General features: G+C 36.4%; 1 protein-coding gene across 2 annotated transcripts in view; it reads left to right on the top strand.

Annotated features, from left to right (window-relative positions):
- Nucleotides 1–14,014, top strand: part of LOC111870154 (bumetanide-sensitive sodium-(potassium)-chloride cotransporter) — a 133,703-nt gene that overhangs the window by 108,261 nt on the left and 11,428 nt on the right. For both annotated transcript variants that reach the window (XM_023862207.2, XM_023862206.2), the window contains exons 13-14: nt 1,072–1,313; nt 4,143–4,345. In XM_023862207.2, coding sequence (XP_023717975.1) covers nt 1,072–1,313; nt 4,143–4,345 — 445 coding nt within the window. The remainder of the gene's footprint in view (nt 1–1,071; nt 1,314–4,142; nt 4,346–14,014) is intronic.

Raw genomic sequence — 14,014 nt, 5'->3', positions numbered from 1 at the left:
CTGAACAGTCATTTGTTGATCACTTATAATAACTTTCTTTCCTTTTGCTCAAATCAGGTACTGTATATAATTGAATTTTGTATTGTAGGAACTTTTGTGGCCTTAGGAAATAAAAATTTACTTCCCACAAATACTGAGAGACTTGTGTTTTTAAAGCATATTCAATATAGCGACTGGCTATGAGCTGGATGACCAAGTGGTCGGAAATCGAGTCCCAGTAGGATCAAGAATTTTCAATTCTCCAATCATCCAGACCAGCTCTGGTATCCACCCAACCTTCTACACAGTGGGTACCAAGGGCTCTTTCCTGGGGGTAAAGTAGCCGGGCTGTGAAGCTGACCACTCACCTCCAACTAGTGCCAAGGTCAAGAAAATGTGAATGTATACATCCATTCCCCCATACATCTTCATGGTGTAGTGCTTAATTAGTTAAGCACAGGAACAACTTTACCTTTATATGTAAATTCTGAAGATCACAGAATTTTGTATTTGATTACAAGTGTACCACTTATATAATGTTATTTAAATTTCTGATTATGATGGGAGTAATTTTGCAAGAAGATGCTCTAACACTTTTAACAATCATCTTTACATACTGATTTTCCCTTCATTCATGAATATGATGATTTGTGTCATACACAATGTACACGCTGTGTAAGTTGCACAAAATGCAATTTAATATTTGTTCATAATTTAATGCTTCATAGATTGAAGATGAATAGAAAATTTGAAGTTCAAATTCATATTTGTAGTGAAGTTGGAATTTATGCTATTTTAAAAATTTTGGTGTAAGATTTGAGGTTTGCACAGTCCCGGTTATAAAGAGTACTATCTTCTGGGATTATTTCCTAGCAGATATAACTTTTAAAAAATTTCTATGTTTGCACATACCTGTTATTTATAATCTTTACCACAATATGATTTTTCTAAAAGTACAGCCCCCTGAAGCTTGTGTGGGGTATGTTGTTGTTGTAATTGTATTGCCGACATTAATTTATCATCATTATCCTCACTGTTATTGCTGTCATCACTTTTTATTCTTCTTAATGTGATTATTATTTCCCCATTTAGAGCCCCATATCTCAACGCGTCAGAAATATCTTGACTTACAAAGCTCACAACTGGCTGCGCTCACACAAAATCAAGGCATTCTATACTCATGTGGATGAAGTAAACTTCGAAGAAGGAGCTAAGGCATTACTCCAAGCCTCAGGTGTTGGCAAGCTGCGGCCAAATATCTTGCTTATGGGCTACAAGGGCGACTGGCGAGACTGCGAGAGAGAAGACTTAGCCATGTACTTCGAGGTGATGCAGTAAGTGTAGCGTGAAATTGCTTGGTTAAGACATTATACAACTATAAGTTTACCTGTAGTGAAACTTGATCTTTCACGCCGTTAGATGATCATGGATTGAGGTTATTTTGAGAAAGATTTTGAACTGAAGAAAGAAGACTGGTCAAGACAGGAGAAAATTGCTTAATGAAAGAGAGGTTCCTAACTCATGCTTCTCATTTAAAATTCTTACGAGTCTTTACATAACACAGGATGAGATGGGTAGGGCATGTTGCATATGTGACAGAAATAAGAAATAAATTCAAAATTTTGGCTGGAGAATGTTGAAACCATGTATGAAACCAGGAACTGAGAAGGCAAGAGTGTGAAGTCAGTTGGTTCATTCCAATGGCAGACTTTTCTGAATTCAATAATGGATTCAATGAAAAGAAGGAATTTCTTGACCATTTCAATAACTGTCAAATGCTCAAGAAATTTCCACACTGTAGGTAAATCATACATGTTGAAGCTTTAAAATGTAGGAGGATATTATTATGATACTGTAAGTGTGTATTAATCACTGATCCTTAATATTTTACTGCTGCCATCATGATCCTAAATGTAGCAAAACTGTGTAATATTAACCTTTATCATCCAGGAGTAGGGGATTTAAATCTGTGGCACTAGTGTCTAGATTTTAACTTGGAGTAATGGTATTTATACTGTAAACAGTGAGATGCTAGGCCTGCTGCAGCCTGCTTGACTCACACAGTGCCATTACAGTATAGCAGTATGAGACCCAGGCTATATAGGTTAGCTGTTGTGCAGTATCATAGCATAAAGATGATTTATTTTGCAGCTGTCACTATAACCAACAGTTAAATGTGGATCATTAACAGGAGCAGGCTAATTATGTTATAAATCCAATAAAACTTGGTCTCCCATCTGGGATTGTTAATGTATTGTTTTTATCACTGAATTGCTAGACAAAACATTAAGAATAGTCTAGAAAATACTGAGGTTTGTCCCCTGTAATTGGCGTTTTGAACGCAGTGTTCATAGGTTCATATATGATAACTAAGAAACTAGTTAATTTGGACTATAATTCAGTTTTTGGTAAGGGAAAGGAAACTATACTGAAAGGAATTTGTGTTATATGAGGACTGTCTTGAGCTTTCTTATCACCCCCATGACTGTACTACATATGAAGATACAAAAGCTGTGATATCTTGCACAGCATGGACCAGAAAGCTCTATTAACCAGAAATTGACTAGTGAATTAGAGATACTGGTTTCTTGTTAGATTTTTTTTAGATCTTTTAGATCCAATATACACCCTGTTATGTAAGTAATGGTAATGCTTTATTCTGACCATCTTACAGTGCATACACTCATTCACCTTACTCTTCTCTCTTGCACTACATGTTTCAACACTAAAGTGCCATCTTCAGGTGCTTTTCTATGTACATCGAACTACTTCACTGCATGCCCTGTTGTCTTTATACTAAAATAACTAAAATATATATTCGTCATATATAATGATAAATTTTAAATATTAAAACTGTTCAGGATTTGTCATACTTATGTCGTATCTCAATACGCAAGTCACACCTATCTTCTTCTATCGGAGTATTCTTCCTACTTTCATGTGTGTATTGTGCTTTGTGTTGTGTCTTGCTCCTGTGACTGCGTGTGTTATACTAGAGTATAACACACGCAGTCACAGGAGCAGTGACTCGCGTATTGAGATACGACATAAGGATGACACACAGTCACAGGAGCAAGACACAACACAAAGCACAATACACACATGAAAGTAGGAAGAATAATCCGATAGAAGAAGATAGGTGTGACTCGCTTATTGAGATATGACATAAGGATGACACACACAGTCACAGGAGCAAGACACAACACAAAGCACAATACACACATGAAAGTAGGAAGAATACTCCGATAGAAGAAGATAGGTGTGACTTGCGTATTGAGATACGACATAAGGATGACAAATCCTGAACAGTTTTAATATTTAAAATTTATCATTATATATGACGAATATATATTTTAGTTATTTTAGTATAAAGACAACAGGGCATGCAGTGAAGTAGTTTGATGTACATAGAAAAGCACCTGAAGATGGCACTTTAATGCTGAAACATGTAGTGCAAGAGAGAAGAGTAAGATGAATGAGTGTATGCACTGTAAGATGGTCAGAATAAATCATGGACATAAATCAGTGCAGCAGGATGCTAAAATATAACATTAAGCAATGGTAAAAAATAAACAGGAATTGTGGCAGGGAAAACAGGACAGATCTGTCCACAAGTTTGCTAGGTACACTAAGATACATGTTAGGTAAAACATTATAATATCTGGGAAATTAAAATATTTAGACCCTTTGGTCCAGGAGGTGCTGGAAATTGCAACATTACTGTACATTATAAAGGAGAAAGTATATTTAATTCTGTGAAGAAACCGTTTCACTGTTAAGGACAAAAAAGCTCACTATTTTCAATAGACAGTAACACTGTGTGGAAGTGATCATTAATTATGGGTGAAACGGGTCTGATGCATGGTAAATATCACTGTAGTTTAGTGATACAACTGTTCCACCAAAGTTACAGCATGCAATATGATAACCTTGTTTGTTTAGAGAAATTCCACAGCAAAAAGTAATATAAAAATTGTGGCTTCATGATAAAAAAACAATATACTTCCTATGTGTAGAAATCATATATTGCACTGATGCCAGAATTGTGGAAGTCAGGTGAATATAGGCTTCTATATGTTCATCACTACAGCGTAAAGGTAATCATATGTGTTTTAACTCTCAGAAACAAACAAATGAGACTCATGTTCACTTAATCTTTGCAGTAAAGCACTTGACATGTACATGGCAGTTGCCATTCTAAGACTTCAAGAGGGTCTAGATTACTCCAAAGTGGTAGCAGATGAAGATGACCTGGTGAATGGTATCAATTCTATAGCTGGAGGTGGGGAAAAGGGTGTCATTCGCACAAGACAGAACTCTCAGGAATCTCTGCCCCGTAATCAATCCTTCTCACAGATGTCTCAAGGTGAGTTGGGAATTACAATTTTCACTTAAGTAGGATACATTAAGAAGGAGCTGCTAACTCCTAAATTATGTCTCTGTTTTTCTGGTGGTGTCAAGATACTTATACTATATTGATGTTTTGGGTGATAACACCATGTTTTGGTAAGCAGTTTTTAGATACATCTGACATATTGTGATCTTCTTCAGGGTGAAGTGACTGACAGATCTCTTCCTCTTATATTGTACGCAGGGCCAGGGCATAATATTCTACAGTTCATTGTTGTGTAATCTGCTAAATACAAATTAATTTCAGCTGCCTGTTTTAGCCTCCTTTCCCTATTTTGAAAAAACTGAGATAGGCTTATGAGATGACCTTTTTGTCTTTGTATCTCTTCATAATTGCTAGGCAATAGCTCAGTAAAAACGTTCCCACAAGAACGAATACACCCACCAATAAAAGAATTGTTGGGTGTGTCATTTTCTGTGTGACCCACGTCATATCAAAAGAAAGTAGACAATTAGTTTTTCTCAGAACTTCTTGTTTTTATATTGTAACAATCATCTTAGCATTTTATGCAGCAGTGTCAGTTTAAGTCTTTTAAGAAGAATGATGTTTTACATCATTGTGTCCAGGAATTTGTTTTTAGTTGTGAGAAGTTTTGAGAAATTTGAGGGTTTTTTACTGGGTGGGGTGGGTTGGTTGCCATTTCCTAGGGTGGTACTGATGCACCAGCCCTGGTTGTACTGAATCATGAAGCTTGTATTCTTGTTGGTGGATATGAAAATGTGTAGGAATTGGTCACTCTGATTTAAAGACTGAGATTGCAACATTTTTTTAAAATCAGAAAGAAATTTGTGTGCCAATGACGTGTCATTGCCCAAAAAGATAAAATGTAAGTCTCAGACCATGTGTCAAGAATCACCAAGACTACTAAATAGACATATATTAACTTTATTCCTTATCTGCATACAGTGCATAAGATGACACTTTATTGAGAAATCATGTCTCTTCAGCTATATGTTTCATATGTAGCTTTTGATTATACGTATTTCACTTTCATTTTGATTGGTCACTTATGACTTCTGCTTTGCTTATGGGTTCTTACAGTTCTGGCAGTGTTTTGCACATTTTTGGCTCATATCTGTGTCATTCTTATTGCTGTCCCCAAATAGAGGTATTTTGTTGATGCCTATTCTTTGTATATCAATTTCTTGTATTTCTTATATTGTGCATTTAACATTTTTAATACTATTTAGTATTGTGCTATGTTTTGAGGAAATTCAGATAAATTAATTTGGCAATGGAAGTGTCTGTTCATCTCTATTTTGAGGAGGTAAATTCTGTTATTTTTTTCCATGTTTAGGTCCTCACTAAAGAATGGTATATAAATACTCTTGGAAAATTTATAGGACCTGATGCTATAAGAAGCCAAAAAAACTCAACTGTTGTGAAGACACTGATATGCTTAGTAATTCATTACTTCTGTACATAATTTATTTTTGTTATATGAATACAGTATAAAATTTCACTTTCTTTATTTTTTTCATTCTTTCTTTCTTCCAATTTTGTTATGGATAAAAATATTAATAAGATATTCTGATTATTCTTCCATTTATCTTTCCCTCAAACAAATGCAGAACTGTACAAATATCTCAGTCTAGGAATCCGTCAAATGACTAGGGGTAAGTTCCACAGTGCAAAATGTTTAAAACTGTTTTGATATATTAATTTCAGCCTAATTATCTATTTATATAATTTCCTAACACATGTAAACAGTGACGTGGGATTTCAACCTCAGCATGTTTTGTGATGTTTGTAAGGGAAGCCAGAAACATTGGCATCGTTTGATTTTATTTATTTAGTGGTATTTATCAGCATTGAAAGTGTTGCAGTAGTTGTGAAAGCCTTTAATGCACTGCACTTCTGGATTAACTAATACTCTGGTGATGTTTGGGTGATGCACTCCTATCTTTTAGAGATACATGCTTTCTTTGATTATTAAAGTGTTATGATAATGACAGTATGTAACAGCTGTTTCTGCTGATAACTATACACAGACATTCCCTAAAGCACTCTTTACAGTTATGAAATGTACTTTATTGTCATACTGGCTCTGGGGCCCACTCAGCATCCTATCCAATGGATACCAGAGGTCTTTCCCCTTGGTAAAGTGGCCAGGGCATGAAGCTGACCATGCACCTCCATCTAATGCCAAGGTCAATAATTGTGGAGCTATATCTCCACTACCCCATGCATCTTCATGGGATAGTGCTTAATTCAGCACTGTGTCTCCATTATGTCACAATATAAGACTTGACAATTTTAAAAGACACCCAGTCATGTAAAAGTAAGTGCTGTTGAGTAGGCAGAGTAACATGGACTTACTTACTTACTCATGGAGCTGAGCCCTTCTGGAGGAGCCGCCAATTCTGCAGCTACTCAAGAATTTCCCAGCATTTTATGGAACCCGAAGGTTCATCACCATGTTCACAAGAGCCCTCAACTGGTCCCTATCCTGAGCCAGATCTATCCAAGCCAAACCATCCCATTCTCTCTCTCTAAGATCCATTCTAATATTGTCCACCCACCTACGCCTTGGTCTTCCTGTGGTCTCTTTCCTTCTGGCTTTCCCACCAATATCCTATATGCATTCCTCGTCTCCCCCATTCGTGCTACATGACCTGCCCACCTCATCCTACTTTACTTGATCATTCTAATTATACTTGGAGAAGAGTACAATTTATGAAGCTCCTCATTATGCAGTTTTCTCCAACCACCTGTCACTTCATCTCTCTTCGTTCCAAATATTCTCAACACCCTGTTCTCAAACACCCTCAGTCTATGTTCCTCCCTTAATGTCAGAGACCAAGTTTCACACCCATACAGAACCACAGGCAAAATTATAGTTTTGTATATTCTGATTTTTATGTTTTTGGACAAGAGACGGGAAGACAAAAGGTTCTGGGCTGAATGGTAGCAAGCATTACCCAAGTTCAATCTCCTCTTAGTTTTCTCCTGAATCAGGTTTTGATATGATATCGTTGTTCCCAAATATCTGAACTGTGCCACATTTTCAAAACATCTGTTTCCTATCTTTATATCATGATTTTGCCCTGCATTTTGGTGATGAGACAGTAACATATACTTAGTTTTCTCTGTGTTCACTTCTAGACCAACCTCTTTACTTGCACCAATTAAAGTTTGTGTGTCTTTTTTTATGATATCTACATTATCACCCAGTAGATTCACATCATCGGCATAGACCAACAGCTGATGTGTCCCATTTAATTTCAGTCCCACCTAGTTTCCCTGGACCTTCCTATGTGCATATTCTAAGGCAAAGTTGAAAAGGAGTGGCAATAAAGCATCTCCTTGTTTTAGACCATTCTGGATAGGAAATTTATCAGACAAATGTTTACCTATACGGACTTTACTATACGTTTAGTTTAAACACATTTTAATCAACCTAACTAGTTTCATGGATATCCCAAACTCTGTTAGAATATTGTATGATACTTCCCTCCTAACTGAATCGTAGGCTTTCTTGAATTCTGTGAATAGCTGATGTACTGTCTCATCGTACTCCCATTTTTTTTTCAGTATCTGACAAATGCAAAAGATCTGATCTGTAGTTAATCTGTTACGTCAAAACCTGCACTGATGATCCCCAATAATTTCATCTATATATGGACTTAACCTTGAAAGAAGAATATTGGACAAAATTTTATATGAAGTTTTATCACCCTTCTTGCGAACTGGTACAGTAATAGACTCCTTCCACTGATCAGGCAATTTTTCCTTATGCCAAATAGAAATTATTAGATTGTGGATCTTAGACTGTAATATTTCGCCTCCAGCTTGAATAAGTTCTGCTGGAATTTGATCACTACCTGGCGATTTATACCGTTTCAATTTTGCAATAGCACTTTCAACCTCAAAAGGGCTTACTACTGAAAATTTACACTGCAGTACCATAAGAAACGCAAAGAATTAAGAAAATGTTTTGATTTTATCAAGTACATATTTGGCTGAAATCTGCATATTATTGCTGGTACATAGCTTGAAATCCTTTCCTTCCATTTCCACTCTTTGAACTACAAGATACGTGAATATCAGGGTAGTTGTTAGGGAGCAGATAGGTCGTTATTTGAAGACTAAAATGGAACCTAAAAATTTGGTAATGGGAGTTAACGCCAGCAGATAATCATTAATGTTAAGTCAATATCCTTGTTATAAGGGCATAACCATGGGCTCACCATTATCAAGTGCTATGGCAGAAATTTTCCTACAAGATCTAGAACAAAACAGAATAAAACATTTACTGGATGATGAAAAAAATCATATACTGTAATAGATATGTAGATGACAGTTTCATAATATATAATCAAACAAAAATAACCCCCCAAAGCCTCCTCGGAACACTTCAGTGTAGAACATAAAGACTTGCAGTTCACAATAAATGAGGAAGTAAACAACCGGATAGCCTACTTAGATTCAAATCTAATTAACAAAGATGGACAAATAGAAATATACAGAAAACCCACAATGACAGATATAACAATAAATAATAACTCATGCCACCCTAAAGAACAAAAATTGGCAGCATATTAAAACTGGACACACAGACTTCTCACACTACTACTCAAGAAAAACACTAAAAACAAAGAGTTAAATACTACTCATATTATTAATGTAGCACTAAATAATTATTATAGGAAGGAAGACGTCCTACAACTACATAACAAACACAAATAAAAGAAAAATAATCCAGATAATAAAGCCAAAAAAGAACAAAAATGGGTCACATTTACCTGTACAGGAAATTACATATGGAAAATCACAAAACTATTCAAAAACACCAACATCAAGATAGCCTTCAAAACAGCTCACACCATAGGCAAACTAGTAAATGAAAAACGAGAAACAAACCCCTATGAACAAAGTGGGATATACAAAATAACCTGCCAAAGCTGTCAAAAAGTATACATCGGCCAAACTGGTACAAATCTAATAAGGTATAAGGAACACATAAGAAATATAAGACTAAACAAAGACGAATCGGCATTTGCCCAACATACACTAAATAAATGCCAAAAAAGGGAGTGTCATGAATATAAAAGACAATTTTCATATATATCACTTTAATAAACTCAATAAATTAATAGAAGAACATAAACATACAAGGGAAAGTGATAACCAGCATAACATGTTTGACATCATAATGCAACATCAGTATATGCCCACACAAACATCAGAGACACAAGGAGTATAAATACGCAGTTCAACACACCCTAGAACAGTATAACAACACGGCGCACCACGAACACCTACAGGATGATGTTAAAGGTTGGAGGAAATAACAAAAGCTCTCAAAAAACAAAATAGGGTTGGCTGAAATATTACAATATACCCATAACATATTTGCAGAATCCTCTTCTCAAGAACTACAAGGCGGTACACGTTTGGCCCCCTTCAAAAGAAGAAATAATAAAAAGGACACAAAACAACTTGGTTTACAATTTCCAACAAAAATCTTAGCAAACTGATTGTAAATATTTTAACATATTGTCACGTGTTGGGTGTATACGCGACAAATAACTTCACGCCTTATTGGATATAGCGAATTTGATTCCACATTCGCTCTTACAATCACACAATTTACAAGCTGACTTTACTGCCATCGGCAGTATCACAAATACTACACTGCAAATGCTAGACTACCACTGAAAGGTCGACTGCCTGGCTAACTCGTAGATAACTCGCAACTTGAGAACTGCTGCCTTAAGAACTTGAGAACTAACTCGTGAACTAGTAACTCGAGAACTTGAGAACTAACTGTGAATAGTCTTCGCTGCTCCTTATTTAGCCACGTTCCGGACAACACAGAAAACAGCCACGTAATAGGCACCACTGTTGTCTGATGCCATGTTGCTAGCAATGCTGTCGGGAGTTGTTTACTGCTGCCTAGCAACCGTGGCATCCCTTGGCCACATCACCGCTGGCGGGGTAGGCGGAGGAGTGTTGACTTGCCTGTTACCTTAGTAATGACAGCGATCCGATGGCGTTACATCACCGCTGGCGGGGGGAAGGGTGTCCTGCATAGCGCAACACGTCACAATATTAAGACAGCCGCTGTAGTTGTTGAAATACTAGATTTTATATCCATTGTATTTTGTCAACTTTATATGTATATATTCTAGCATTCAAAAACATATTGTAATAGTGGCTTCCGATTGTATTGATGTCCCTCTGAAGATGGTCTGTAAAGGCCGGAACGTGTGAGGGATGAAGGACTGAAATAAGAAAAATCTTTAGTAGTCACACTGGACGGAACTGTTTAACCTCTTATGATATTGTTAGTGTGACTGACCAGAATGAAACAAATCGAAGTTAGTGACAAAGTTAAAATTTTTGGCTTGTGTATTTGCCACTCTCTGTCCAGTCACTTAATTTTCCTGAGAAGAAAGGACAAAATGTTTGTATTTGGAATCTGAATTTTGTATGAAACCTTTGCACGACTAAACGCTCTTGTGTTTGTGAATAATCTGAAGATTTCAACAAGAGGTTCTGAGGAGAAGTTATAACACCATCTTCCCTTCAAATAGTTTGCTTAATATGCTGAGGATAGCAATTATAATTAATTAATAATTATCCAAATCCTTGATCAGTTTCTATGCACAACTTCTACTGTTTCAGATTTGGACAAAATTAAATTTGTCAGATAAACTTCAAAAGGTTTGCACTCTCACTGTGTTATCTTATTACCATTATCTCACACAGAATTTGTTTCTGTGTTTATTATCTTTCCATACAAAATTCCTAGTTCCAGTGGTTTGTTAGTGTCACCATCAATCCAAAAATCAACCAAATGTGGCTGCCATGTCTTTATTTTACTTGGCCAAAAGGTGCATACTTTCAAATATGTATTACATAATTTCAGAAACCTACATTAGATGGTGCTAGTGTCACTCTGATATCACTAATCACTGTCACCGTGTAGGTATTACTGATATAAGAATAAAAAGTACAGAGGTGAGGTTTTTTCTAATGGCATGGTGTTTATACCCAATTCATGTAAGTGAGTCAGAAGTTATTAGAGATGAACAGGCATATGGACACCTGGATAATTCCATAGATAGGTAGTTTATCTTTTATTATTAAATGAGATAATTAGGCTAAAATGACTTATCAGAATACAAGTAGGCAGTAACAGTTACTACTTGTTAAAATTTCAGTTTTCCGAAAGAATGCTTTCTGTAGGAGTATGTGGACTGGATTCATCTGGTTCAGAATAGGGACTGAAGGTGGGCTCTTGTGAATACAGTAATGGTCCTTCAGGTTTCATAAAATTGTAGGAGTTTCTTGACTAGCTGAGAAAGTACTGCCTTCAAAACATGCTCTAGCCATGAAGTCAGATACTTAGTAATTCTTTCTTCTTCAGAGATGTAATATTTGGCCGTCTGAATTTTTGTGGACAATTTTAAAATGAAAAAGAAGCACAGTCCTTAGAAAAAAGAAAAAAAGCACATATTAAAGGGGTGGAAAGCATCAAATCTTGCAGATCATCCTAGATGGGACTATGAAGACCATAGGCCTGTTGAAGCCAGTTTTCATCATGGAATGAGTGCTGTCATGACTGTACTAGCTGAAATCATCATTTCACATACTCTAATCACTGAAACAGCAGAAATTCTAAGAGGAAACTTACATCTCATAAGGAAATAATTATGTTATATTTCAATAATCCGTCTTGTTCTGTAAATACATAGTTTGTTTAATGTAATAATTACAGGTTTTTGATTAGTATTGCAGTATTTTTAATTAGGATACAGTTTTGTCCTACAAGAATGACTTTATAATGTTTGTTGTAGACTGCAACACCATGAAAACATTTTTTGTACACAAATTTTATTTGTCATAAGCACAAAATTTAGATCTGAACATGAGATTGGAATCCAATATTTCCATTATGTTAGCCAAAATTATCATTACAACATTTGATTATAATGATACCTCAATTTATCTGCATTGAACTATATATAGAATCCTTCTGCTAGTAATTGGAGATAAAGGTACCCAAAAGCTCTGCCTCTGGAAACTACTTAATCATGCCAATCGTACTGTATGCTGAGAAAGATTATGATTATTGATATAAAAGAAAGCCAGTATGCTGTTTGATGAACACATGAAAAATTATTTTCTATGAATTGTGATGTTTTTTACTGTCATCTTGGCAACTTGAGAGTACTGGGAAGGGTCCTGATGGTTTGGATACTGTAAATGGAAAATATTTACCAGGTGTTCAAAATGAACACAGACAATAAAGAAACTAAATAACTTCCCTCTCGGTGAAGGTACAGGCAAACCATTTGTGGTGCAATTGTAAAATCTCACCAATGTTTTGTGTGTTAATAGATATTGGAATATGCCCCCTTGCAATGCAGACATACAGCAAATATTTTATTTCCATTCAGGTTTTCTTAGCATTTCTGGAGTTACAGTTGGTATTGGTAATAAAGGAAATGAAGAATTTCACTCTCAGTGAAGATACATGCAAGCAGTTTGCAGTGAAATGTGTAAAAACTCACCAAATGCTGTGCTTGTGACAGATGGTAACACTGCTGCTCATTCGCAATAGCCATCAGTTGGTTTATGTGAAATGGCATCATTCACACACCAAGGGAAAGTTCAATGCTGTTACTGGCTGACAGAATTTAAGTTTCTCATGACTGTTCAGCACATGTTTTATCATACATGTAGCCACCAAACAGACACACAACTAGCACCAGCATCTGCCACAACGTGAAAGTTCCAAGTGATGTTGTAAAGGCGGTAGACTGCAAATGGCACCAGCAAGTTGAAGCTGTTCAGGAAGCTTTCCAATAAAGTCTGCAGGAATCCAATTGGTGAGTGAGCCATGAATTGCCAATTCATCAGCCAGCAGTCCACAACTCAGTGTGTAAGCAGCTAAAATTTGAAGTATAAAAATTGCAATTGCTTCAGAAAGTGCAGGGAAGTGATTTACCACAGTGCCATGACTTTGTTACCCACATTCTGTCTTGGATCACCCATGACAGTAACTACCTCAGCAAGGTGTGCTTCATTGACAAGGCTACTTTTCACATCTTGGGTAAAGTTGTTGTCACATATGGGGATCTCACAATCCTCGTGGTGTGAGGAAGCATGAACGAGATAGCATGAAATGGAACATGTGGTGTTGATTGACCATTGCAGGAGTGATCAGATCAGTCTTCTTCCATGAGAAAACAGCGACAGGAGCTGTGTACCTTAACATGCTAGAGAATTATACTGTTTCACATGTACCTCATTGATACATCTTCCTGCAAAATGGGGCACCACAATGGACACTGGTTATTGAATTCCTCAGTGAGCAGTTCAAAGGAATATGGATCAGCCTATGTGACCCCATTCCATGGCCCCCTCAACTGCTTATTTTGTTCCCCCATGAATTCCATCAATGGGCATACCTCAAAGACATCATTTATTGGACCAAAGACCTGCCTCATCTGCAGCATAGAATTGTTGATGTCATAGCGTCTATACTTCCGGAGATGTTAATAAACACCTGGGCAGAGAGAATATTGGTTGAATGCCTGCCACATTGCAAGGTGGCACATGTCAAGATCTACTGACACAAAAAAGCATTTGCTGAGTTTTTACCCTTTTCAC

The sequence above is a fragment of the Cryptotermes secundus genome, unplaced genomic scaffold, assembly GCF_002891405.2.
Source record: "Cryptotermes secundus unplaced genomic scaffold, Csec_1.0 scaffold634, whole genome shotgun sequence".
NCBI classification, from domain to species: domain Eukaryota; kingdom Metazoa; phylum Arthropoda; class Insecta; order Blattodea; family Kalotermitidae; genus Cryptotermes; species Cryptotermes secundus.
This window is presented reverse-complemented; position numbering and strand designations above follow the sequence as displayed.